General features: G+C 46.9%; 1 protein-coding gene across 1 annotated transcript in view; it reads right to left on the bottom strand.

The window, feature by feature from the left end:
- Window positions 1–3217: 3217 nt before the first annotated feature.
- Window positions 3218–26446, bottom strand: part of LOC124025843 (homeobox-containing protein 1-like) — a 40226-nt gene continuing 16997 nt past the window's right edge. The window contains exons 7-8 of the mRNA XM_046339152.1: window positions 3702–3858; window positions 3218–3428 (exon numbers count right to left, since the gene is read on the bottom strand). Of these exons, the coding sequence (XP_046195108.1) occupies window positions 3218–3428; window positions 3702–3858 (368 nt within the window). The remainder of the gene's footprint in view (window positions 3429–3701; window positions 3859–26446) is intronic.

Raw genomic sequence — 26446 nt, 5'->3', positions numbered from 1 at the left:
CCACGCCTCCCACCTTCTCCACGCCTCCCACCTTTCTCCACGCCCCACCTTCTCCACGCTCCCCACCTTCTCCACGCTCCCACCTTTCCACGCCTCCCACCCTCCCACCTCCACGCTTCTCCACGCCCACCTTTCTCCACGCCCCCACCTTTTCCACGCTCCCACCTTCTCCACGCTCCCACCTTCTCCACGCCTCCCACCTTCTCCACGCTCCCACCTTCTCCACGCCCCACCTTCTCCACGCTCCCACCTTCTCCACGCCATAAAGGAGTAGCAGCACTGCAGTGGTATTATGTAATCCCTAGAGCTGTGGGATGGCGTGGCTTGTCTAAGTGCCTGTGTATTTCTATTACTGAGAGTGCCCTGCTAAGAAATATCACAGAGGAGTCGATCGCTAGATTAGGATATGCCTTGTTTAAAAACACACACAAAAAAAAAATTAAACCATAGACTGGTTATAAAGAATATGTTTCTTAACATAATGGGCTCTGGAATTAAAACATTTAATTCATTTAAAAAAGTTAAGAGAAGCATCATATAAAATTTAGGAGCAGCAGAAAATGTTTTTTTTTTACAATTTATTGAGATACTAACTATATGAATTCTAGCTACTTTCAAGGAAATGTTTGTAACCTAGAAACGAAATACATTAAGTCTATTATGAAAGCTAAAATGTTTATACAAACACCTGTCGGTGAAATTACAAAAGCCACGCGTAAATAGTAGGTTTCAGTGTAAAAGCACTGTTTTCCTATTGAGACGCAACACCTTGAAAATGGTACACTGTCTCTTTAAAACAAAATGGCGGGTTTGTGATGACAAGAGATCTGTCATACATTCATTTATGATCATTGATCACCTTTTTTTTCCTGCGTCCCTCAGCTCGCCAACCGACGAGTTAACACGACTGAACAAAGTGTAAACAGATGGTTAACGACGCCCACGAGCGAGTCGTTTTTTAAAAAAACGGTCCACGACATTATGAACGGAAACGCGATCCCGCTATAGGACGAGACAAAATGTCGCCGGTATATATACAGAGCATTCGGAAAGTATTCAGACCCTTTCCTTTCCCACATTACAGCGTTAATCTAAAATCGATTAAATATATATTTTTCCTCATCAATCTACACACAATACCCAATAATGACACTGAAAAAACATCCACATGAACCTTAATGTAACAGAGTGAGTTCCATGTGTCATGCTGCAAACAAACACCTGATGAGATCAAAGTGGGTTTGTTTTTTTTGCGGTGAAAAGAAAACCACAACATGACACACCTTGATAATGAAATGAATTAAATAGTAGTTTATTATTCAGGTTGGCAGTAGTAGGTTGGGAGTGGTCAGTAAGCAGGGGTGAAAGTACAGTTTATCCACATTAAAACGATCCCTCCTAAATGATCTGATCACAGTCACATCCGGCATGACTAAAGCCCCATCAGCCTCAGCAGCAGGACTAGCTGTACAGCTGTGTGATGTGGTGGCGATAGGTGACACCTGGGGCTATCCCTGGGGCGGCAGGGTAGCCTAGTGGTTAGAGCATTGGACTAGTAACCGGAAGGTTGCAAGTTCAAATCCCCGAGCTGACAAGGTACAAAATCTGCCATTCTGCCCACTGTTCCCAGGCCGTCATTGAGAATAAGAATTTGTTTTTAACTGACTTGCCTGGTTAAATAAAGGTAAAATAAAAAAATGAAATAAGTGATTGAGCCGTCTAGTCTGGAATGTCTGCTATGTGACTCAAATATACATGTACTGTAGGTCAGATCCTTTTTTGACCTGGTTGAGCTAGATAAATGGTGCAACCGTGATGCTATTCGATATTTTGCCGTATATGCGACCCAATTGTTTGGACTTCAGAACCTTAACAAGCCCAATGTGTCCTGGTTAGGGGAGGGTTTGGTCGGGGGGCTGTCATTGTAAAATGAGAATTTGTTCTTAAAATAATAATAATTTAAAACAGTCGACATGATTCAATGACAAGGTGTGGCCCTAACAATGTCACCTTGTCACTGAATCATGTTGACTGTTTTAAATTATAATTATTTTTTTACCTTTATTTAACGAGGCAAGTCAGTTAAGAACAAATTCTCATTTTACAATTGACAGCCTTCCCCCTGACCAAACCCTCCCTAACCAGGACGCTGGGCTAATTGTGTGCCGCCCCTATGGGACACCTGATCATGGACAGTTGTGATACAGCCCGGGATCAAACCAGGCCTCCAGCACTGAGATGCAGTGTCTTAGACCGCTGCGCCACTCTGAGTTAAATTAGAAGCCTTATCATAAACTTCAATAGACTCAACCACTTTTATTGTTTAGTGCTGGGCTTGGACAAAAGCCTGGACAACCCATAGCTCTCCAGCATATCAGCTGGCTCCAGCATAGCTCTCCAGCATAGCTCTCCAGCATAGCTCTCCAGCATAGCTCTCCAGCATAGCTCTCCAGCATAGCTCTCCAGCATAGCTCTCCAGCATAGCTCTCCAGCCCGGCTCTCCAGCCCGGCTCTCTCCAGCCCGGCTCTCCAGCCCGGCTCTCCAGCCCGGCTCTCCAGCCCGGCTCTCCAGCCCAGCCCAGCCCGGCTCTCCAGCATAGCTCTCCAGCATAGCTCTCCAGCATAGCTCTCAGCATAGCTCTCCAGCATAGCTCTCCAGCATAGCTCTCCAGCATAGCTCTCAGCCAGCCCAGCTCTCCAGCCCAGCTCTCCAGCCCAGCTCTCCAGCCCAGCTCTCCAGCCCAGCTCTCCAGCCCAGCTCTCCAGCCCAGCTCTCCAGCCCAGCTCTCCAGCCCAACTCTCCAGCCCAACTCTCCAGCCCAACTCTCCAGCCCAACTCTCCAGCCCAGCTCTCCAGCCCAGCTCTCCAGCCCAGCTCTCCAGCCCAGCTCTCCAGCCCAGCTCTCCAGCCCAGCTCTCCAGCCCAGCTCTCTAGCATAGCTCTCTAGCATAGCTCTCCAGCCCAGCTCTCTAGCATAGCTCTCCAGCCCAGCTCTCCAGCATAGCTCTCCAGCCCAGCTCTCTAGCATAGCTCTCCAGCCCAGCTCTCTAGCATAGCTCTCCAGCCCAGCTCTCTAGCATAGCTCTCCAGCCCAGCTCTCTAGCATAGCTCTCCAGCATAGCTCTCCAGCCCAGCTCTCCAGCCCAGCTCTCCAGCCCAGCTCTCTAGCATAGCTCTCTAGCATAGCTCTCCAGCCCAGCTCTCTAGCATAGCTCTCTAGCATAGCTCTCCAGCATAGCTCTCCAGCATAGCTCTCCAGCCCAGCTCTCTAGCATAGCTCTCTAGCATAGCTCTCCAGCCCAGACCAGGGTTGGGGACCACTGGCCCTAGTAGAGGAAAGCACTCAGACTCCAAAAACATGTCCACACAGCTCTGTTCTAGATTATTGGACAGTTGGCTTTCATCCTTTTCCGAATTCTCAGTACGGCTCAAGCAATTTCACCAACCCATTTCAAAAATGGTCACGGGAGTAAACATACCTTAAAAAGGCACCATTTTGGAAAAACGTTGTCATTCAATACAAACCGCCGCGCAACGTAGCAAACGTTGAAGCGAAATGAACGCACCCCTAAAAATGTCTTAGTGACAGAATCACTAACATGAATAGACTCAACCACCATCGGTTAGTGCTGGTTGGAGAATCTGTTTTGGATCCGTTGTCATGGAAACCTAACCCAATCAGGGTCTGTGATTGGCTCACCTCTCCATGATGGACTGGCACTCCTTCCTCCAGGTGAACCTGCTTCCCCTCCGCAGCCTAAGAGGACCGCCAACCATCCCGCCCCTCTCCCCAGGGCTGACCCCCGTCCTCCAATCAGGCTCCTCCTTCACCAGGGAGCGCATCGATAAGGTAGCACCTATAGCGGGTGACAGGGAGGGAGGGATTAAAACATACAAGATAAAAATAAAAACATTTAAAAAGATCACTGATTGCAACTAGTAGCCTGATAGCAAAAGAAAATAGTTATTGAAGAAATTATATAACTGTTTCAAGACAACATTTAGGATACGCAGTAAAAACCCACACATCAGGAGGGGAAACAGCGTATTCGGAAAGTATTCAGACCCTTGACTTTTTCAACATTTTGTTACGTTACAGCCTTTTCTTTTTTAAAGGATTAAATTGTTTTTTCCCCTTATCTACACACACAATGAGAAAGGTAAAACAGGTTGTTTTTCCCCCCTTATCTACACACAATGAGAAAGGTAAAACAGGTTGTTTTTCCCCCCTTATCTACACACAATGAGAAAGGTAAAACAGGTTGTTTTTTTAAACGAATAATAACATGAAATATCAAATTTATATAAAGTATTCAGACCCTTTACTCAGTACTTTGCTGAAGCAACAGAGGCAGCAATTATAGCATCGATTCTTCTTGTGTATGACGCTACAAGCTTGGCACAGCTGTATTTGGGAGTTTCTCCCATTCCTCTCTGCAGATCCTCTCAAGCTCTGTTAAGTTGGATGGGGATCGTCGCTACACAGCTATTTTCAGGTCTCTCCAGAGATGTTCGATCGGGTTCAAGTCTGGGCTCTGGCTGGGCCACTCAAGGACATTCAGAGACTTGTCCAGAAGCCACTCCTGTGTTGTCTAGGCTGTGTGCTTAGGGTCGTTGTCCTGTTGGAAGGTGAACCTTCGCCCAGTCTGAGGTCCTGAGCACTCTGTAGCAGGTTTTCATCAAAGATCTCCCTGTACTTTGCTCCGTTCATCTTTCCCTTGATCCTGACTAGTCTCCCAGGCCCTGCCACTGAAAAACATCCCCACAGCATGATGCTGCCACCACCATGCTTCACCATAGGGATGGTGCCAGGTTTCCTCCAGACGTGCCGATTGGCCATCAGACCATACTTGGTTTCATCGGACCAGATAATCTTGTTTCTCATGGTCTGAAACTCCCAAGAGGGCCGTCATGTGCCTTTTACTGAGGAGTTGCTTCCGTCTGGCCACTCTACCATAAAGGCCTGATTGGTGGAATGCCGCATAGATGGTTGTCCTTCTGGAAGGTTCTCCCATCTCCAGAGGAACGCTGGAGCTCTATCAGAGTGACCATCGGGTTGGTCTTCCCCCGATTGCTCATTTTGTCCGGCGGCCAGCTCTAGGAAGAGTCTTGGTGGTTCCAAACTTCTTCCATTAAAGAATGATGGAGGCCACTGTGTTCTTGGGGACCTTCAATGCTGCAGACCCTTCCCCAGATCTACAGACAGTTCCTTAGACCTCTTTGGCTTTGTTTTTGCTCTGTCAACCTCCAATCCATTTTAGAACAAGGCTGTAACGTAACATTTGGAAAAGGGAAGTGGTCTGAATAATATCCGAATGCACTGAAGATATGCAGGCTAGGTCATGTGATCACAGGCATGTGTCAGACAGAGTGGACTAGGTCATGTGATCACAGGCATGTGTCAGACAGAGTGGACTAGGTCATGTGATCACAGGCATGTGTCAGACAGAGTGGACTAGGTCATGTGATCACAGGCATGTGTCAGACAGAGTGGACTAGGTCATGTGATCACAGGCATGTGTCAGACAGAGTGGGCTAGGTCATGTGATCACAGGCATGTGTCAGACAGAGTGGGCTAGGTCATGTGATCACAGGCATGTGTCAGACAGAGTGGACTAGGTCATGTGATCACAGGCATGTGTCAGACAGAGTGGACTAGGTCATGTGATCACAGGCATGTGTCAGACAGAGTGGACTAGGTCATGTGATCACAGGCATGTGTCAGACAGAGTGGACTAGGTCATGTGATCACAGGCATGTGTCAGACAGAGTGGACTAGGTCATGTGATCACAGGCATGTGTCAGACAGAGTGGACTAGGTCATGTGATCACAGGCATGTGTCAGACAGAGTGGACTAGGTCATGTGATCACAGGCATGTGTCAGACAGAGTGGACTAGGTCATGTGATCACAGGCATGTGTCAGACAGAGTGGACTAGGTCATGTGATCACAGGCATGTGTCAGACAGAGTGGACTAGGTCATGTGATCACAGGCATGTGTCAGACAGAGTGGACTAGGTCATGTGATCACAGGAGAGAGTTAACCCAGTTTATACTGCTCTACGACCCTGGAGGAGAGGAGTTAACCCAGTTTATACTGCTCTACAACCCTGGAGGAGAGGAGTTAACCCAGTTTATACTGCTCTACGACCCTGGAGGAGAGGAGTTAACCCAGTTTATACTGCTCTACGACCCTGGAGGAGAGGAGTTAACCCAGTTTATACTGCTCTACGACCCTGGAGGAGAGGAGTTAACCCAGTTTATACTGCTCTACAACCCTGGAGGAGAGGAGTTAACCCAGTTTATACTGCTCTACGACCCTGGAGGAGAGGAGTTAACCCAGTTTATACTGCTCTACAACCCTGGAGGAGAGGAGTTAACCCAGTTTATACTGCTCTACGACCCTGGAGGAGAGGAGTTAACCCAGTTTATACTGCTCTACAACCCTGGAGGAGAGGAGTTAACCCAGTTTATACTGCTCTACAACCCTGGAGGAGAGGAGTTAACCCAGTTTATACTGCTCTACGACCCTGGAGGAGAGGAGTTAACCCAGTTTATACTGCTCTACAACCCTGGAGGAGAGGAGTTAACCCAGTTTATACTGCTCTACAACCCTGGAGGAGAGGAGTTAACCCAGTTTATACTGCTCTACGACCCTGGAGGAGAGGAGTTAACCCAGTTTATACTGCTCTACGACCCTGGAGGAGAGGAGTTAACCCAGTTTATACTGCTCTACGACCCTGGAGGAGAGGAGTTAACCCAGTTTATACTGCTCTACGACCCTGGAGGAGAGGAGTTAACCCAGTTTATACTGCTCTACGACCCTGGAGGAGAGGAGTTAACCTAAACTAAATGTAAACCCAGTTTATACTGCTCTACGACCCTGGAGGAGAGGAGTTAACCCAGTTTATACTGCTCTACAACCCTGGAGGAGAGGAGTTAACCCAGTTTATACTGCTCTACAACCCTGGAGGAGAGGAGTTAACCCAGTTTATACTGCTCTACGACCCTGGAGGAGAGGAGTTAACCCAGTTTATACTGCTCTACAACCCTGGAGGAGAGGAGTTAACCCAGTTTATACTGCTCTACGACGCTGGAGGAGAGGAGTTAACCCAGTTTATACTGCTCTACGACCCTGGAGGAGAGGAGTTAACCCAGTTTATACTGCTCTACAACCCTGGAGGAGAGGAGTTAACCCAGTTTATACTGCTCTACGACCCTGGAGGAGAGGAGTTAACCCAGTTTATACTGCTCTACAACCCTGGAGGAGAGGAGTTAACCCAGTTTATACTGCTCTACGACCCTGGAGGAGAGGAGTTAACCCAGTTTATACTGCTCTACGACCCTGGAGGAGAGGAGTTAACCCAGTTTATACTGCTCTACGACCCTGGAGGAGAGGAGTTAACCTAAACTAAATGTAAACCCAGTTTATACTGCTCTACTGCTCGACCCTGGAGGAGAGGAGTTAACCCAGTTTATACTGCTCTACAACCCTGGAGGAGAGGAGTTAACCCAGTTTATACTGCTCTACAACCCTGGAGGAGAGGAGTTAACCCAGTTTATACTGCTCTACAACCCTGGAGGAGAGGAGTTAACCCAGTTTATACTGCTCTACAACCCTGGAGGAGAGGAGTTAACCCAGTTTATACTGCTCTACGACCCTGGAGGAGAGGAGTTAACCCAGTTTATACTGCTCTACGACCCTGGAGGAGAGGAGTTAACCTAAACTAAATGTAAACCCAGTTTATACTGCTCTACGACCCTGGAGGAGAGGAGTTAACCCAGTTTATACTGCTCTACAACCCTGGAGGAGAGGAGTTAACCTAGTTTATACTGCTCTACGACCCTGGAGGAGAGGAGTTAACCCAGTTTCTACTGCTCTTACAACCCTGGAGGAGAGGAGTTAACCCAGTTTATACTGCTCTACAACCCTGGAGGAGAGGAGTTAACCCAGTTTATACTGCTCTACAACCCTGGAGGAGAGGAGTTAACCCAGTTTATACTGCTCTACGACCCTGGAGGAGAGGAGTTAACCCAGTTTATACTGCTCTACGACCCTGGAGGAGAGGAGTTAACCCAGTTTATACTGCTCTACGACCCTGGAGGAGAGGAGTTAACCTAAACTAAATGTAAACCCAGTTTATACTGCTCTAACCCAGTTTATACGACCCTGGAGAGGAGTTTACTAAATGTAAACCCAGTTTATACTGCTCTACGACCCGGGAGAGGGTTTACTAAATGTAAACCCAGTTTATACTGCTCTACGACCCTGGAGGAGAGAGTTAACCCAGTTTATACTGCTCTACAACCCTGGAGGAGAGGAGTTAACCTAAACTAAATGTAAACCCAGTTTATACTGCTCTACAACCCTGGAGGAGAGGAGTTTAACTCCAGTTTAATTGAGGAGAAAACCCAGTTTATACTGCTCTACAACCCTGGAGGAGAGGAGTTAACCCAGTTTATACTGCTCTACAACCCTGGAGGAGAGGAGTTTCTAACCCTAAATGTAAACCCAGTTTATACTGCTCTACGACCCTGGAGGAGAGGAGTTAACCCAGTTTATACTGCTCTACAACCCTGGAGGAGAGGTTAACCTAAACTAAGTTAACCCAGTTTATACTGCTCTACAACCCTGGAGGAGAGGAGTTAACCCAGTAAAACCCAGTTTATACTGCTCTACAACCCTGGAGAGAGGAGTTAACCCAGTTTATACTGCTCTACAACCCTGGAGGAGAGGAGTTAACCCAGTTTATACTGCTCTACAACCCTGGAGGAGAGGAGTTAACCCAGTTTATACTGCTCTACGACCCTGGAGGAGAGGAGTTAACCCAGTTTATGCTGCTCTACGACCCTGGAGGAGAGGAGTTAACCCAGTTTATGCTGCTCTACGACCCTGGAGGAGAGGAGTTAACCTAAACTAAATGTAAACCCAGTTTATACTGCTCTACGACCCTGGAGGAGAGGAGTTAACCCAGTTTATACTGCTCTACAACCCTGGAGGAGAGGAGTTTAAACTAAATGTAAACCCAGTTTATACTGCTCTACAACCCTGGAGGAGAGGAGTTAACCCAGTTTATACTGCTCTACAACCCTGGAGGAGAGGAGTTAACTGCTCTAAACTAAAAACTGCTCTACAAAGGAGTAAACCCAGTTTATACTGCTCTACAACCCTGGAGGAGAGGAGTTAACCCAGTTATACTGCTCTACAACCCTGGAGGAGAGGAGTTAACCCAGTTTATACTGCTCTACAACCCTGGAGGAGAGGAGTAAACCCAGTTTATACTGCTCTACAACCCTGGAGGAGAGGAGTTAACCCAGTTTATACTGCTCTACGACCCTGGAGGAGAGGAGTTAACCTAAACTAAATGTAAACCCAGTTTATACTGCTCTACAACCCTGGAGGAGAGGAGTTAACCCAGTTTATACTGCTCTACAACCCTGGAGGAGAGGAGTTAACCCTAAATGTAAACCCAGTTTATACTGCTCTACGACCCTGGAGGAGAGGAGTTAACCCAGTTTATACTGCTCTACGACCCTGGAGGAGAGGAGTTAACCTAAACTAAATGTAAACCCAGTTTATACTGCTCTACAACCCTGGAGGAGAGGAGTTAACCCAGTTTATACTGCTCTACAACCCTGGAGGAGAGGAGTAGAGGAGTTTACTAAATGTAACCCAGTTTATACTGCTCTACGACCCTGGAGGAGAGGAGTTAACCTAAACTAAATGTAAACCCAGTTTATACTGCTCTACGACCCTGGAGGAGAGGAGTTAACCCAGTTTATACTGCTCTACAACCCTGGAGGAGAGGAGTTAACCCAGTTTATACTGCTCTACAACCCTGGAGGAGAGGAGTTAACCCAGTTTATACTGCTCTACGACCCTGGAGAGGAGTTTACTAAATGTAAACCCAGTTTATACTGCTCTACAACCCTGGAGGAGAGGAGTTAACCCAGTTTATACTGCTCTACAACCCTGGAGGAGAGGAGTTAACCCAGTTTATACTGCTCTACGACCCTGGAGGAGAGGAGTTAACCCAGTTTATACTGCTCTACAACCCTGGAGGAGAGGAGTTAACCCAGTTTATACTGCTCTAACCCTGGAGGAGAAGTTAACCCAGTTTATACTGCTCTACAACCCTGGAGGAGAGGAGTTAACCCAGTTTATACTGCTCTACAACCCTGGAGGAGAGGAGTAAACTAAATGTAAACCCAGTTTATACTGCTCTACGACCCTGGAGGAGAGAGTTAACCCTGGAGGAGAGGAGTTAACCCAGTTTATACTGCTCTACAACCCTGGAGGAGAGGAGTTAACCCAGTTTATACTGCTCTACAACCCTGGAGGAGAGGAGTTAACCCAGTTTATACTGCTCTACAACCCTGGAGGAGAGGAGTTAACCCAGTTTATACTGCTCTACAACCCTGGAGGAGAGGAGTTAACCCAGTTTATACTGCTCTACAACCCTGGAGGAGAGGAGTTACCTAAACCCTGAGGAAATGTAAACCCAGTTTATACTGCTCTACGACCCTGGAGGAGAGGAGTTAACCCAGTTTATACTGCTCTACAACCCTGGAGGAGAGGAGTTAACCCAGTTTATACTGCTCTACAACCCTGGAGGAGAGGAGTTAACCCAGTTTATACTGCTCTACAACCCTGGAGGAGAGGAGTTAACCCAGTTTATACCCTGCTCTACAGTTTAACTGCTCTACAACCCTGGAGGAGAGGAGTTAACCCAGTTTATACTGCTCTACGACCCTGGAGGAGAGGAGTAAACTAAATGTAAACCCAGTTTATACTGCTCTACGACCCTGGAGGAGAGGAGTTAACCCAGTTTATACTGCTCTACAACCCTGGAGGAGAGGAGTTAACCCAGTTTATACTGCTCTACGACCCTGGAGGAGAGGAGTTAACCTAAACTAAATGTAAACCCAGTTTATACTGCTCTACAACCCTGGAGGAGAGGAGTTAACCCAGTTTATACTGCTCTACAACCCTGGAGGAGAGGAGTTAACCCAGTTTATACTGCTCTACGACCCTGGAGGAGAGGAGTTAACCCAGTTTATACTGCTCTACAACCCTGAAGGAGAGGAGTTAACCCAGTTTATACTGCTCTACAACCCTGGAGGAGAGGAGTTAACCCAGTTTATACTGCTCTACAACCCTGGAGGAGAGGAGTTAACCTAAACTAAATGTAAACCCAGTTTATACTGCTCTACGACCCTGGAGGAGAGGAGTTAACCCAGTTTATACTGCTCTACAACCCTGGAGGAGAGGAGTTAACCCAGTTTATACTGCTCTACAACCCTGGAGGAGAGGAGTTAACCAGTTTAAACCCTAAATGTAAACCCAGTTTATACTGCTCTACAACCCTGGAGGAGAGGAGTTAACCCAGTTTATACTGCTCTACAACCCTGGAGGAGAGGAGTTAACCCAGTTTATACTGCTCTACAACCCTGGAGGAGAGGAGTTAACCCAGTTTATACTGCTCTACAACCCTGGAGGAGAGGAGTTAACCCAGTTTATACTGCTCTACGACCCTGGAGGAGAGGAGTAAACCCAGTTTATACTGCTCTACAACCCTGGAGGAGAGGAGTTAACCCAGTTTATACTGCTCTACCCTGGAGGAGAGGAGTTAACCCAGTTTATACTGCTCTACGACCCTGGAGGAGAGGAGTTAACCCAGTTTATACTGCTCTACAACCCTGGAGGAGAGGAGTTAACCCAGTTTATACTGCTCTACAACCCTGGAGGAGAGGAGTTAACCCAGTTTATACTGCTCTACGACCCTGGAGGAGAGGAGTTAACCTAAACTAAATGTAAACCCAGTTTATACTGCTCTACAACCCTGGAGGAGAGGAGTTAACCCAGTTTATACTGCTCTACAACCCTGGAGGAGAGGAGTTAACCCAGTTTATACTGCTCTACGACCCTGGAGGAGAGGAGTTAACAGTTTATAAACTGGAAATGTAAACCCAGTTTATACTGCTCTACAACCCTGGAGGAGAGGAGTTAACTACAACCCTGGAGGAGAGGAGTTTATACTGCTCTACAACCCTGGAGGAGAGGAGTTAACCTAAACTAAATGTAAACCCAGTTTATACTGCTCTACAACCCTGGAGGAGAGGAGTTAACCCAGTTTATACTGCTCTACAACCCTGGAGGAGAGGAGTTAACCCAGTTTATACTGCTCTACAACCCTGGAGGAGAGGAGTTAACCCAGTTTATAACGACCCTGGAGGAGAGGTTAACTAAACTAAATGTAAACCCAGTTTATACTGCTCTACAACCCTGGAGGAGAGGAGTTAACCCAGTTTATACTGCTCTACAACCCTGGAGGAGAGGAGTTAACCCAGTTTATACTGCTCTACAACCCTGGAGGAGAGGAGTTAACCCAGTTTATACTGCTCTACAACCCTGGAGGAGAGGAGTTAACCCAGTTTATACTGCTCTACAACCCTGGAGGAGAGGAGTTAACCTAAACTAAATGTAAACCCAGTTTATACTGCTCTACAACCCTGGAGGAGAGGAGTTAACCCAGTTTATACTGCTCTACAACCCTGGAGGAGAGGAGTTAACCCAGTTTATACTGCTCTACAACCCTGGAGGAGAGGAGTTAACCTAAACTAAATGTAAACCCAGTTTATACTGCTCTACAACCCTGGAGGAGAGGAGTTAACCCAGTTTATACTGCTCTACAACCCTGGAGGAGAGGAGTTAACCCAGTTTATACTGCTCTACAACCCTGGAGGAGAGGAGTTAACCCAGTTTATACTGCTCTACAACCCTGGAGGAGAGGAGTTAACCCAGTTTATACTGCTCTACAACCCTGGAGGAGAGGAGTTAACCCAGTTTATACTGCTCTACGACCCTGGAGGAGAGGAGTTAACCCAGTTTATACTGCTCTACAACCCTGGAGGAGAGGAGACCTAAACTAAATGTAAACCCAGTTTATACTGCTCTACAACCCTGGAGGAGAGGAGTTAACCCAGTTTATACTGCTCTACAACCCTGGAGGAGAGGAGTTAACCCAGTTTATACTGCTCTACAACCCTGGAGGAGAAGAGTTAACCCAGTTTATACTGCTCTACAACCCTGGAGGAGAGGAGTAAACCCAGTTTATACTGCTCTACGACCCTGGAGGAGAGGAGTTAACCCAGTTTATACTGCTCTACGACCCTGGAGGAGAGGAGTTAACCCAGTTTATACTGCTCTACGACCCTGGAGGAGAGGAGTTAACCCAGTTTATACTGCTCTACAACCCTGGAGGAGAGGAGTTAACCCAGTTTATACTGCTCTACGACCCTGGAGGAGAGGAGTTAACCCAGTTTATACTGCTCTACAACCCTGGAGGAGAGGAGTTAACCCAGTTTATACTGCTCTACAACCCTGGAGGAGAGGAGTTAACCCAGTTTATACTGCTCTACAACCCTGGAGGAGAGGAGTTAACCTAAACTAAATGTAAACCCAGTTTATACTGCTCTACAACCCTGGAGGAGAGGAGTTAACCCAGTTTATACTGCTCTACAACCCTGGAGGAGAGGAGTTAACCCAGTTTATACTGCTCTACAACCCTGGAGGAGAGGAGTTAACCCAGTTTATACTGCTCTACAACCCTGGAGGAGAGGAGAGGATGTAAACCCAGTTTATACTGCTCTACAACCCTGGAGGAGAGGAGTTAACCCAGTTTATACTGCTCTACGACCCTGGAGGAGAGGAGTTAACCCAGTTTATACTGCTCTACAACCCTGGAGGAGAGGAGTTAACCCAGTTTATACTGCTCTACGACCCTGGAGGAGAGGAGTTAACCCAGTTTAAACTAAATGTAACCCAGTTTATACTGCTCTACGACCCTGGAGGAGAGGAGTTAACCCAGTTTATACTGCTCTAAACCCTGGAGGAGAGGAGTTAACCCAGTTTATACTGCTCTACGACCCTGGAGGAGAGGAGTTAACCTAAACTAAATGTAAACCCAGTTTATACTGCTCTACAACCCTGGAGGAGAGAGAGTTATACTGCTCTACAACCCCAGTTTATACTGCTCTACGACCCTGGAGGAGAGGAGTTAACCTAAACTAAATGTAAACCCAGTTTATACTGCTCTACAACCCTGGAGGAGAGGAGTTAACCCAGTTTATACTGCTCTACAACCCTGGAGGAGAGGAGTTAACCCAGTTTATACTGCTCTACGACCCTGGAGGAGAGGAGTTAACCCAGTTTATACTGCTCTACGACCCTGGAGGAGAGGAGTTAACTAAATGTAAACCCAGTTTAAACTAAATGTAAACCTAAACTAAATTAAACCCAGTTTATACTGCTCTACAACCCTGGAGGAGAGGAGTTAACCCAGTTTATACTGCTCTACAACCCTGGAGGAGAGGAGTTAACCCAGTTTATACTGCTCTACGACCCTGGAGGAGAGGAGTTAACCCAGTTTATACTGCTCTACAACCCTGGAGGAGAGGAGTTAACCCAGTTTATACTGCTCTACAACCCTGGAGGAGAGGAGTTAACCCAGTTTATACTGCTCTACGACCCTGGAGGAGAGGAGTTAACCCAGTTTATACTGCTCTACAACCCTGGAGGAGAGGAGTTAACCCAGTTTATACTGCTCTACGACCCTGGAGGAGAGGAGTTAACCCAGTTTATACTGCTCTACGACCCTGGAGGAGAGGAGTTAACCTAAACTAAATGTAAACCCAGTTTATACTGCTCTACAACCCTGGAGGAGAGGAGTTAACCCAGTTTATACTGCTCTACAACCCTGGAGGAGACCCAGTTTATACTCTACGACCCTGGAGGAGAGGAGTTAACCCAGTTTATACTGCTCTACAACCCTGGAGGAGAGGAGTTAACCCAGTTTATACTGGACCCTGGAGGAGAGGAGTTAACCCAGTTTATACTGCTCTACGACCCTGGAGGAGAGAGAGTTAACCCAGTTTATACTGCTCTACGACCCTGGAGGAGAGAGAGCTAAATGTCAGTTTATACTGCTCTACGACCCTGGAGGAGAGGAGTTAACCCAGTTTATACTGCTCTACGACCCTGGAGGAGAGGAGTTAACCCAGTTTATACTGCTCTACAACCCTGGAGGAGAGGAGTTAACCCAGTTTATACTGCTCTACGACCCTGGAGGAGAGGAGTTAACCTAAACTAAATGTAAACCCAGTTTATACTGCTCTACGACCCTGGAGGAGAGGAGTTAACCCAGTTTATACTGCTCTACAACCCTGGAGGAGAGGAGTTAACCCAGTTTATACTGCTCTACAACCCTGGAGGAGAGGAGTTAACCCAGTTTATACTGCTCTACAACCCTGGAGGAGAGGAGTTAACCCAGTTTATACTGCTCTACAACCCTGGGAGGAGAGGAGTTAACCCAGTTTATACTGCTCTACGACCCTGGAGGAGAGGAGTTAACCCAGTTTATACTGCTCTACGACCCTGGAGGAGAGGAGTTAACCCAGTTTATACTGCTCTACAACCCTGGAGGAGAGGAGTTAACCCAGTTTATACTGCTCTACGACCCTGGAGGAGAGGAGTTAACCCAGTTTATAACTCTGACCCTGGAGGAGAAACCCAGTTTATACTGCTCTACAACCCTGGAGGAGGAGTTAACCTAAACTAAATGTTAACCCAGTTTATACTGCTCTACAACCCTGGAGGAGAGGAGTTAACCCAGTTTATACTGCTCTACGACCCTGGAGGAGGAGTTAACCTAAACTAAATGTAAACCCAGTTTATACTGCTCTACAACCCTGGAGGAGAGGAGTTAACCCAGTTTATACTGCTCTACGACCCTGGAGGAGAGGAGTTAACCCAGTTTATACTGCTCTACGACCCTGGAGGAGAGGAGTTAACCCAGTTTATACTGCTCTACAACCCTGGAGGAGAGGAGTTAACCTAAACTAAATGTAACCCAGTTTATACTGCTCTACAACCCTGGAGGAGAGGAGTTAACCCAGTTTATACTGCTCTACAACCCTGGAGGAGAGGAGTTAACCCAGTTTATACTGCTCTACGACCCTGGAGGAGAGGAGTTAACCTAAACTAAATGTAAACCCAGTTTATACTGCTCTACAACCCTGGAGGAGAGGAGTTAACCTAAACTAAATGTAAACCCAGTTTATACTGCTCTACAACCCTGGAGGAGAGGAGTTAACCCAGTTTATACTGCTCTACAACCCTGGAGGAGAGGAGTTAACCTAAACTAAATGTAAACCCAGTTTATACTGCTCTACAACCCTGGAGGAGAGGAGTTAACCCAGTTTATACTGCTCTACAACCCTGGAGGAGAGGAGTTAACCCAGTTTATACTGCTCTACAACCCTGGAGGAGACCTAAACTAAATGTAAACCCAGTTTATACTGCTCTACAACCCTGGAGGAGAGGAGTTAACCCAGTTTATACTGCTCTACAACCCTGGAGGAGAGGAGTTAACCCAGTTTATACTGCTCTACAACCCTGGAGGAGAGGAGTTAACCCAGTTTATACTGCTCTACAACCCTGGAGGAGAGGAGTTAACCCAGTTTATACTGCTCTACAACCCTGGAGGAGAGGAGTTAACTCTACAACCCAGTTTATACTGCTCTACGACCCTGGAGGAGAGGAGTTAACCCAGTTTATACTGCTCTACGACCCTGGAGGAGAGGAGTTAACCCAGTTTATACTGCTCTACAACCCTGGAGGAGAGGAGTTAACCCAGTTTATACTGCTCTACAACCCTGGAGGAGAGGAGTTAACCCAGTTTATACTGCTCTACAACCCTGGAGGAGAGGAGTTAACCCAGTTTATACTGCTCTACAACCCTGGAGGAGAGGAGTTAACCCAGTTTATACTGCTCTACAACCCTGGAGGAGAGGAGTTAACCCAGTTTATACTGCTCTACGACCCTGGAGGAGAGGAGTTAACCCAGTTTATACTGCTCTACGACCCTGGAGGAGAGGATGTTAACCCAGTTTATACTGCTCTACGACCCTGGAGGAGAGGAGTTAACCCAGTTTATACTGCTCTACAACCCTGGAGGAGAGGAGTTAACCCAGTTTATACTGCTCTACGACCCTGGAGGAGAGGAGTTAACCCAGTTTATACTGCTCTACGACCCTGGAGGAGAGGAGTTAACCCAGTTTATACTGCTCTACAACCCTGGAGGAGAGGAGTTAACCCAGTTTATACTGCTCTACGACCCTGGAGGAGAGGAGTTAACCTAAACTAAATGTAAACCCAGTTTATACTGCTCTACGACCCTGGAGGAGAGGAGTTAACCCAGTTTATACTGCTCTACAACCCTGGAGGAGAGGAGTTAACCCAGTTTATACTGCTCTACGACCCTGGAGGAGAGGAGTTAACCTAAACTAAATGTAAACCCAGTTTATACTGCTCTACAACCCTGGAGGAGAGGAGTTAACCCAGTTTATACTGCTCTACGACCCTGGAGGAGAGGAGTTAACCTAAACTAAATGTAAACCCAGTTTATACTGCTCTACGACCCTGGAGGAGAGGAGTTAACCCAGTTTATACTGCTCTACAACCCTGGAGGAGAGGGTTACCCAGTTTATAAACCCTTAACCCAGTTTATACTGCTCTACAACCCTGGAGGAGAGGAGTTAACCCAGTTTATACTGCTCTACGACCCTGGAGGAGAGGAGTTAACCTAAACTAAATGTAAACCCAGTTTATACTGCTCTACAACCCTGGAGGAGAGGAGTTAACCCAGTTTATACTGCTCTACAACCCTGGAGGAGAGGAGTTAACCCAGTTTATACTGCTCTACGACCCTGGAGGAGAGTTAACCCAGTTTATACTGCTCTACGACCCTGGAGGAGAGGAGTTAACCCAGTTTATACTGCTCTACGACCCTGGAGGAGAGGAGTTAACCCAGTTTATACTGCTCTACGACCCTGGAGGAGAGGAGTTAACCCAGTTTATACTGCTCTACAACCCTGGAGGAGAGGAGTTAACCCAGTTTATACTGCTCTACGACCCTGGAGGAGAGGAGTTAACCTAAACTAAATGTAAACCCAGTTTATACTGCTCTACAACCCTGGAGGAGAGGAGTTAACCCAGTTTATACTGCTCTACAACCCTGGAGGAGAGGAGTTAACCCAGTTTATACTGCTCTACGACCCTGGAGGAGAGGAGTTAACCCAGTTTATACTGCTCTACGACCCTGGAGAGGAGTTAACTAAATGTAAACCCAGTTTATACTGCTCTACAACCCTGGAGGAGAGGAGTTAACCCAGTAAACCCAGTTTATACTGCTCTACAACCCTGGAGGAGAGGAGTTAACCCAGTTTATACTGCTCTACAACCCTGGAGGAGAGGAGTTAACCCAGTTTATACTGCTCTACGACCCTGGAGGAGAGGAGTTAACCCAGTTTATACTGCTCTACGACCCTGGAGGAGAGGAGTTTATACTGCTCTAAACCCTGGAGGAAATGTAAACCCAGTTTATACTGCTCTACAACCCTGGAGGAGAGGAGTTAACCCAGTTTATACTGCTCTACAACCCTGGAGGAGAGGAGTTAACCCAGTTTATACTGCTCTACGACCCTGGAGGAGAGGAGTTAACCCAGTTTATACTGCTCTACAACCCTGGAGGAGAGGAGTTAACCCAGTTTATACTGCTCTACAACCCTGGAGGAGAGGAGTTAACCCAGTTTATACTGCTCTACGACCCTGGAGGAGGAGTTAACCTAAACTAAATGTAAACCCAGTTTATACTGCTCTACAACCCTGGAGGAGAGGAGTTAACCCAGTTTATACTGCTCTACAACCCTGGAGGAGAGGAGTTAACCCAGTTTATACTGCTCTACAACCCTGGAGGAGAGGAGTTAACCCAGTTTATACTGCTCTACGACCCTGGGAGAGAGTTAACCCAGTTTATACTGCTCTACAACCCTGGAGGAGAGGAGTTAACCCAGTTTATACTGCTCTACAACCCTGGAGGAGAGGAGTTAACCCAGTTTATACTGCTCTACAACCCTGGAGGAGAGGAGTTAACCCAGTTTATACTGCTCTACAACCCTGGAGGAGAGGAGTTAACCCAGTTTATACTGCTCTACAACCCTGGAGGAGAGGAGTAAACCCAGTTTATACTGCTCTACAACCCTGGAGGAGAGGAGTTAACCTAAACTAAATGTAAACCCAGTTTATACTGCTCTACAACCCTGGAGGAGAGGAGTTAACCCAGTTTATACTGCTCTACAACCCTGGAGGAGAGGAGTTAACCCAGTTTATACTGCTCTACAACCCTGGAGGAGGAGTTAACCCAGTTTATACTGCTCTACGACCCTGGAGGAGAGGAGTTAACCCAGTTTATACTGCTCTACGACCCTGGAGGAGAGGAGTTAACCCAGTTTATACTGCTCTACAACCCTGGAGGAGAGGAGTTAACCCAGTTTATACTGCTCTACAACCCTGGAGGAGAGGAGTTAACCCAGTTTATACTGCTCTACAACCCTGGAGAGGAACCCAGTTTATACTGCTCTACAACCCTGGAGGAGAGGAGTTAACCCAGTTTATACTGCTCTACAACCCTGGAGGAGAGGAGTTAACCCAGTTTATACTGCTCTACGACCCTGAGGAGAGGAGGACTGCTCTACAACCCTGGAGGAGAGGAGTTAACCCAGTTTATACTGCTCTACGACCCTGGAGGAGAGGAGTTAACCCAGTTTATACTGCTCTACGACCCTGGAGGAGAGGAGTTAACCCAGTTTATACTGCTCTACGACCCTGGAGGAGAGGAGTTAACCTAAACTAAATGTAAACCCAGTTTATACTGCTCTACAACCCTGGAGGAGAGGAGTTAACCCAGTTTATACTGCTCTACAACCCTGGAGGAGAGGAGTTAACCCAGTTTATACTGCTCTACAACCCTGGAGGAGAGGAGTTAACCTAAACTAAATGTAAACCCAGTTTATACTGCTCTACAACCCTGGAGGAGAGGAGTTAACCCAGTTTATACTGCTCTACAACCCTGGAGGAGAGGAGTTAACCCAGTTTATACTGCTCTACGACCCTGGAGGAGAGGAGTTAACCCAGTTTATACTGCTCTACGACCCTGGAGGAGAGGAGTTAACCTAAACTAAATGTAAACCCAGTTTATACTGCTCTACAACCCTGGAGGAGAGGAGTTAACCCAGTTTATACTGCTCTACAACCCTGGAGGAGAGGAGTTAACCCAGTTTATACTGCTCTACGACCCTGGAGGAGAGGAGTTAACCCAGTTTATACTGCTCTACAACCCTGGAGGAGAGGAGTTAACCCAGTTTATACTGCTCTCTACGACCCTGGAGGAGAGGAGTTAACCCAGTTTATACTGCTCTACGACCCTGGAGGAGAGGAGTTAACCCAGTTTATACTGCTCTACAACCCTGGAGGAGAGGAGTTAACCCAGTTTATACTGCTCTACAACCCTGGAGGAGAGGAGTTAACCCAGTTTATACTGCTCTACGACCCTGGAGGAGAGGAGTTAACCTAAACTAAATGTAAACCCAGTTTATACTGCTCTACAACCCTGGAGGAGAGGAGTTAACCCAGTTTATACTGCTCTACAACCCTGGAGGAGAGGAGTTAACCCAGTTTATACTGCTCTACGACCCTGGAGGAGAGGAGTTAACCCAGTTTATACTGCTCTACGACCCTGGAGGAGAGGAGTTAACCCAGTTTATACTGCTCTACAACCCTGGAGGAGAGGAGTTAACCCAGTTTATACTGCTCTACGACCCTGGAGGAGAGGAGTTAACCTAAACTAAATGTAAACCCAGTTTATACTGCTCTACAACCCTGGAGGAGAGGAGTTAACCCAGTTTATACTGCTCTACGACCCTGGAGGAGAGGAGTTAACCCAGTTTATACTGCTCTACAACCCTGGAGGAGAGGAGTTAACCCAGTTTATACTGCTCTACGACCCTGGAGGAGAGGAGTTAACCCAGTTTATACTGCTCTACGACCCTGGAGGAGAGGAGTTAACCCAGTTTATACTGCTCTACAACCCTGGAGGAGAGGAGTTAACCCAGTTTATACTGCTCTACAACCCTGGAGAGAGAGTTAACCTAAACTAAATGTAAACCCAGTTTATACTGCTCTACGACCCTGGAGGAGAGGAGTTAACCTAAACTAAATGTAAACCCAGTTTATACTGCTCTACAACCCTGGAGGAGAGGAGTTAACCCAGTTTATACTGCTCTACAACCCTGGAGGAGAGGAGTTAACCTAAACTAAATGTAAACCCAGTTTATACTGCTCTACGACCCTGGAGGAGAGGAGTTAACCCAGTAACCCAGTTTATACTGCTCTACGACCCTGGAGGAGAGGAGTTAACCCAGTTTATACTGCTCTACGACCCTGGAGGAGAGGAGTTAACCCAGTTTATACTGCTCTACGACCCCAGTTTATACTGCTCTACGACCCTGGAGGAGAGGAGTTAACCCAGTTTATACTGCTCTACGACCCTGGAGGAGAGGAGTTAACCCAGTTTATACTGCTCTACGACCCTGGAGGAGAGGAGTTAACCCAGTTTATACTGCTCTACAACCCTGGAGGAGAGGAGTTAAACCCAGTTTATACTGCTCTACAACCCTGGAGGAGAGGTTTATAGTTAACCCTGGAGGAGAGGAGTTAACCTAAACTAAATGTAAACCCAGTTTATACTGCTCTACAACCCTGGAGGAGAGGAGTTAACCCAGTTTATACTGCTCTACAACCCTGGAGGAGAGGAGTTAACCCAGTTTATACTGCTCTACAACCCTGGAGGAGAGGAGTTAACCCAGTTTATACTGCTCTACGACCCTGGAGGAGAGGAGTTAACCTAAACTAAATGTAAACCCAGTTTATACTGCTCTACAACCCTGGAGGAGAGGAGTTAACCCAGTTTATACTGCTCTACAACCCTGGAGGAGAGGAGTTAACCCAGTTTATACTGCTCTACAACCCTGGAGGAGAGGAGTTAACCCAGTTTATAACCCTGGAGGAGAGGAGTTAACCCAGTTTATACTGCTCTACGACCCTGGAGGAGAGGAGTTAACCCAGTTTATACTGCTCTACGACCCTGGAGGAGAGGAGTTAACCCAGTTTATACTGCTCTACGACCCTGGAGGAGAGGAGTTAACCTAAACTAAATGTAAACCCAGTTTATACTGCTCTACAACCCTGGAGGAGAGGAGTTAACCCAGTTTATACTGCTCTACGACCCTGGAGGAGAGGAGTTAACCCAGTTTATACTGCTCTACGACCCTGGAGGAGTAAAGGAGTTAACCCAGTTTATACTGCTCTACGACCCTGGAGGAGAGGAGTTAACCCAGTTTATACTGCTCTACAACCCTGGAGAGTTTATACTGACCCTGGAGGAGTTTATACTGCTCTACGACCCTGGAGGAGAGGAGTTAACCCAGTTTATACTGCTCTACGACCCTGGAGGAGAGAGTTAACTGCTCTACGACCCTGGAAGGATGTAAACCCAGTTTATACTGCTCTACGACCCTGGAGGAGAGAGTTAACCCAGTTTATACTGCTCTACGACCCTGGAGGAGAGGAGTTAACCCAGTTTATACTGCTCTACGACCCTGGAGGAGAGGAGTTAACCCAGTTTATACTGCTCTACAACCCTGGAGGAGAGAGTTAACCCAGTTTATACTGCTCTACGACCCTGGAGGAGAGGAGTTAACCTAAACTAAATGTAACCCAGTTTATACTGCTCTACGACCCTGGAGGAGAGAGTTAACCTAAACTAAATGTAAACCCAGTTTATACTGCTCTACGACCCTGGAGGAGAGGAGTTAACCCAGTTTATACTGCTCTACAACCCTGGAGGAGAGGAGTTAACCCAGTTTATACTGCTCTACAACCCTGGAGGAGAGGAGTTAACCCAGTTTATACTGCTCTACAACCCTGGAGGAGAGGAGTTAACCCAGTTTATACTGCTCTACAACCCTGGAGGAGAGGAGTTAATAAATGTAAACCCAGTTTATACTGCTCTACGACCCTGGAGGAGAGTTTACTAAATGTTAACCCAGTTTATACTGCTCTACAACCCTGGAGGAGAGGAGTTAACCCAGTTTATACTGCTCTAAACCCTGGAGGAGAAGTTAACCAGTTTAAACCCTAAATGTAAACCCAGTTTATACTGCTCTACGACCCTGGAGGAGAGGAGTTAACCCAGTTTATACTGCTCTACGACCCTGGAGGAGAGGAGTTAACCCAGTTTATACTGCTCTACGACCCTGGAGGAGAGAGTTAACCCAGTTTATACTGCTCTACGACCCCCCAGTTTATACTGCTCTACGACCCTGGAGGAGAGGAGTTAACCCAGTTTATACTGCTCTACGACCCTGGAGGAGAGGAGTTAACCCAGTTTATACTGCTCTACGACCCTGGAGGAGAGGAGTTAACCCAGTTTATACTGCTCTACGACCCTGGAGGAGAGGAGTTAACCCAGTTTATACTGCTCTACAACCCTGGAGGAGAGGAGTTAACCCAGTTTATACTGCTCTACGACCCTGGAGGAGAGAATTAACCCAGTTTATACTGCTCTAACCCTGGAGGAAGGAGTAAACCCAGTTTATACTGCTCTACGACCCTGGAGGAGAGGAGTTAACCCAGTTTATACTGCTCTACGACCCTGGAGGAGAGGAGTTAACCTAAACTAAATGTAACCCAGTTTATACTGCTCTACAACCCTGGAGGAGAGGAGTTAACCCAGTTTATACTGCTCTACAACCCTGGAGGAGAGGAGTTAACCCAGTTTATACTGCTCTACGACCCTGGAGGAGAGGAGTTAACCCAGTTTATACTGCTCTACGACCCTGGAGGAGAGGAGTTAACCCAGTTTAAACTAAATGTAAACCCAGTTTATACTGCTCTACAACCCTGGAGGAGAGAGTTAACCCAGTTTATACTGCTCTACAACCCTGGAGGAGAGGAGTAAACCCAGTTTATACTGCTCTACGACCCTGGAGGAGAGGAGTTAACCTAAACTAAATGTAAACCCAGTTTATACTGCTCTACGACCCTGGAGGAGAGGAGTTAACCTAAACTAAACCCAGTTTATACTGCTCTACGACCCTGGAGGAGAGGAGTTAACCCAGTTTATACTGCTCTACGACCCTGGAGGAGAGGAGTTAACCTAAACTAAATGTAAACCCAGTTTATACTGCTCTACGACCCTGGAGGAGAGGAGTTAACCCAGTTTATACTGCTCTACAACCCTGGAGGAGAGGAGTTAACCCAGTTTATACTGCTCTACAACCCTGGAGGAGAGGAGTTAACCCAGTTTATACTGCTCTACAACCCTGGAGGAGAGGAGTTAACCCAGTTTATACTGCTCTACGACCCTGGAGGAGACCCAGTTTATACTGCTCTACAACCCTGGAGGAGAGGAGTTAACCTAAACTAAATGTAAACCCAGTTTATACTGCTCTACGACCCTGGAGGAGAGGAGTTAACCCAGTTTATACTGCTCTACAACCCTGGAGGAGAGGAGTTAACCCAGTTTATACTGCTCTACAACCCTGGAGGAGACTAAGTTAACCCAGTTTATACTGCTCTACAACCCTGGAGGAGAGGAGTTAACCCAGTTTATACTGCTCTACGACCCTGGAGGAGAGGAGTTAACCTAAACTAAATGTAAACCCAGTTTATACTGCTCTACGACCCTGGAGGAGAGGAGTAAATGTAACCCAGTTTATACTGCTCTACAACCCTGGAGGAGAGGAGTTAACCTAAACTAAATGTAAACCCAGTTTATACTGCTCTACGACCCTGGAGGAGAGGAGTTAACCCAGTTTATACTGCTCTACAACCCTGGAGGAGAGTTAACCTAAACTAAATGTAAACCCAGTTTATACTGCTCTACAACCCTGGAGGAGAGGAGTTAACCCAGTTTATACTGCTCTACGACCCTGGAGGAGAGGAGTTAACCCAGTTTATACTGCTCTACAACCCTGGAGGAGAGGAGTTAACCCAGTTTATACTGCTCTACAACCCTGGAGGAGAGGAGTTAACCTAAACTAAATGTAAACCCAGTTTATACTGCTCTACGACCCTGGAGGAGAGGAGTTAACCCAGTTTATACTGCTCTACAACCCTGGAGGAGAGAGAGTTAACCCAGTTTATACTGCTCTACAACCCTGGAGGAGAGGAGTTAACCCAGTTTATACTGCTCTACAACCCTGGAGGAGACCCAGTTTATACTGAGTTAACCCAGTTTATACTGCTCTACAACCCTGGAGGAGAGGAGTTAACCCAGTTTATACTGCTCTACAACCCTGGAGAGAGGAGTTAACCCAGTTTATACTGCTCTACAACCCTGGAGGAGAGGAGTTAACCCAGTTTATACTGCTCTACAACCCTGGAGGAGAGGAGTTAACCCAGTTTATACTGCTCTACAACCCTGGAGGAGAGGAGTTAACCCAGTTTATACTGCTCTACAACCCTGGAGGAGAGGAGTTAACCCTAAATGTAAACCCAGTTTATAAACTAAATGTAAACCCAGTTTATACTGCTCTACGACCCTGGAGGAGAGGAGTTAACCCAGTTTATACTGCTCTACAACCCTGGAGGAGAGGAGTTAACCTAAACTAAATGTAAACCCAGTTTATACTGCTCTACAACCCTGGAGGAGAGGAGTTAACTAAATGTAAACCCAGTTTATACTGCTCTACAACCCTGGAGGAGAGAGTTAACCCAGTTTATACTGCTCTACAACCCTGGAGGAGAGGAGTTAACCCAGTTTATACTGCTCTACAACCCTGGAGGAGAGGAGTTAACCCAGTTTATACTGCTCTACAACCCTGGAGAGGAGTTAACCCAGTTTATACTGCTCTACAACCCTGGAGGAGAGGAGTTAACCCAGTTTATACTGCTCTACAACCCTGGAGGAGAGAGTTAACCCAGTTTATACTGCTCTACAACCCTGGAGGAGAGGAGTTAACCCAGTTTATACTGCTCTACAACCCTGGAGGAGAGGAGTTAACCCAGTTTATACTGCTCTACAACCCTGGAGGAGAGGAGTTAACCCAGTTTATACTGCTCTACAACCCTGGAGGAGAGGAGTTAACCCAGTTTATACTGCTCTACAACCCTGGAGGAGAGGAGTTAACCTAAACTAAATGTAAACCCAGTTTATACTGCTCTACGACCCTGGAGGAGAGGAGTTAACCCAGTTTATACTGCTCTACGACCCTGGAGGAGAGGAGTTAACCTAAACTAAATGTAAACCCAGTTTATACTGCTCTACAACCCTGGAGGAGAGGAGTTAACCCAGTTTATACTGCTCTACAACCCTGGAGGAGAGGAGTTAACCCAGTTTATACTGCTCTACAACCCTGGAGGAGAGGAGTTAACCCAGTTTATACTGCTCTACAACCCTGGAGGAGAGAGTTAACCCAGTTTATACTGCTCTACAACCCTGGAGGAGAGGAGTGTAAACCCAGTTTATACTGCTCTACCCTGG

The sequence above is a fragment of the Oncorhynchus gorbuscha genome, unplaced genomic scaffold, assembly GCF_021184085.1.
Source record: "Oncorhynchus gorbuscha isolate QuinsamMale2020 ecotype Even-year unplaced genomic scaffold, OgorEven_v1.0 Un_scaffold_2470, whole genome shotgun sequence".
NCBI classification, from domain to species: domain Eukaryota; kingdom Metazoa; phylum Chordata; class Actinopteri; order Salmoniformes; family Salmonidae; genus Oncorhynchus; species Oncorhynchus gorbuscha.
Note: the sequence above shows the minus strand (reverse complement) of the source record. Positions and strands in the feature narration are given on the sequence as shown.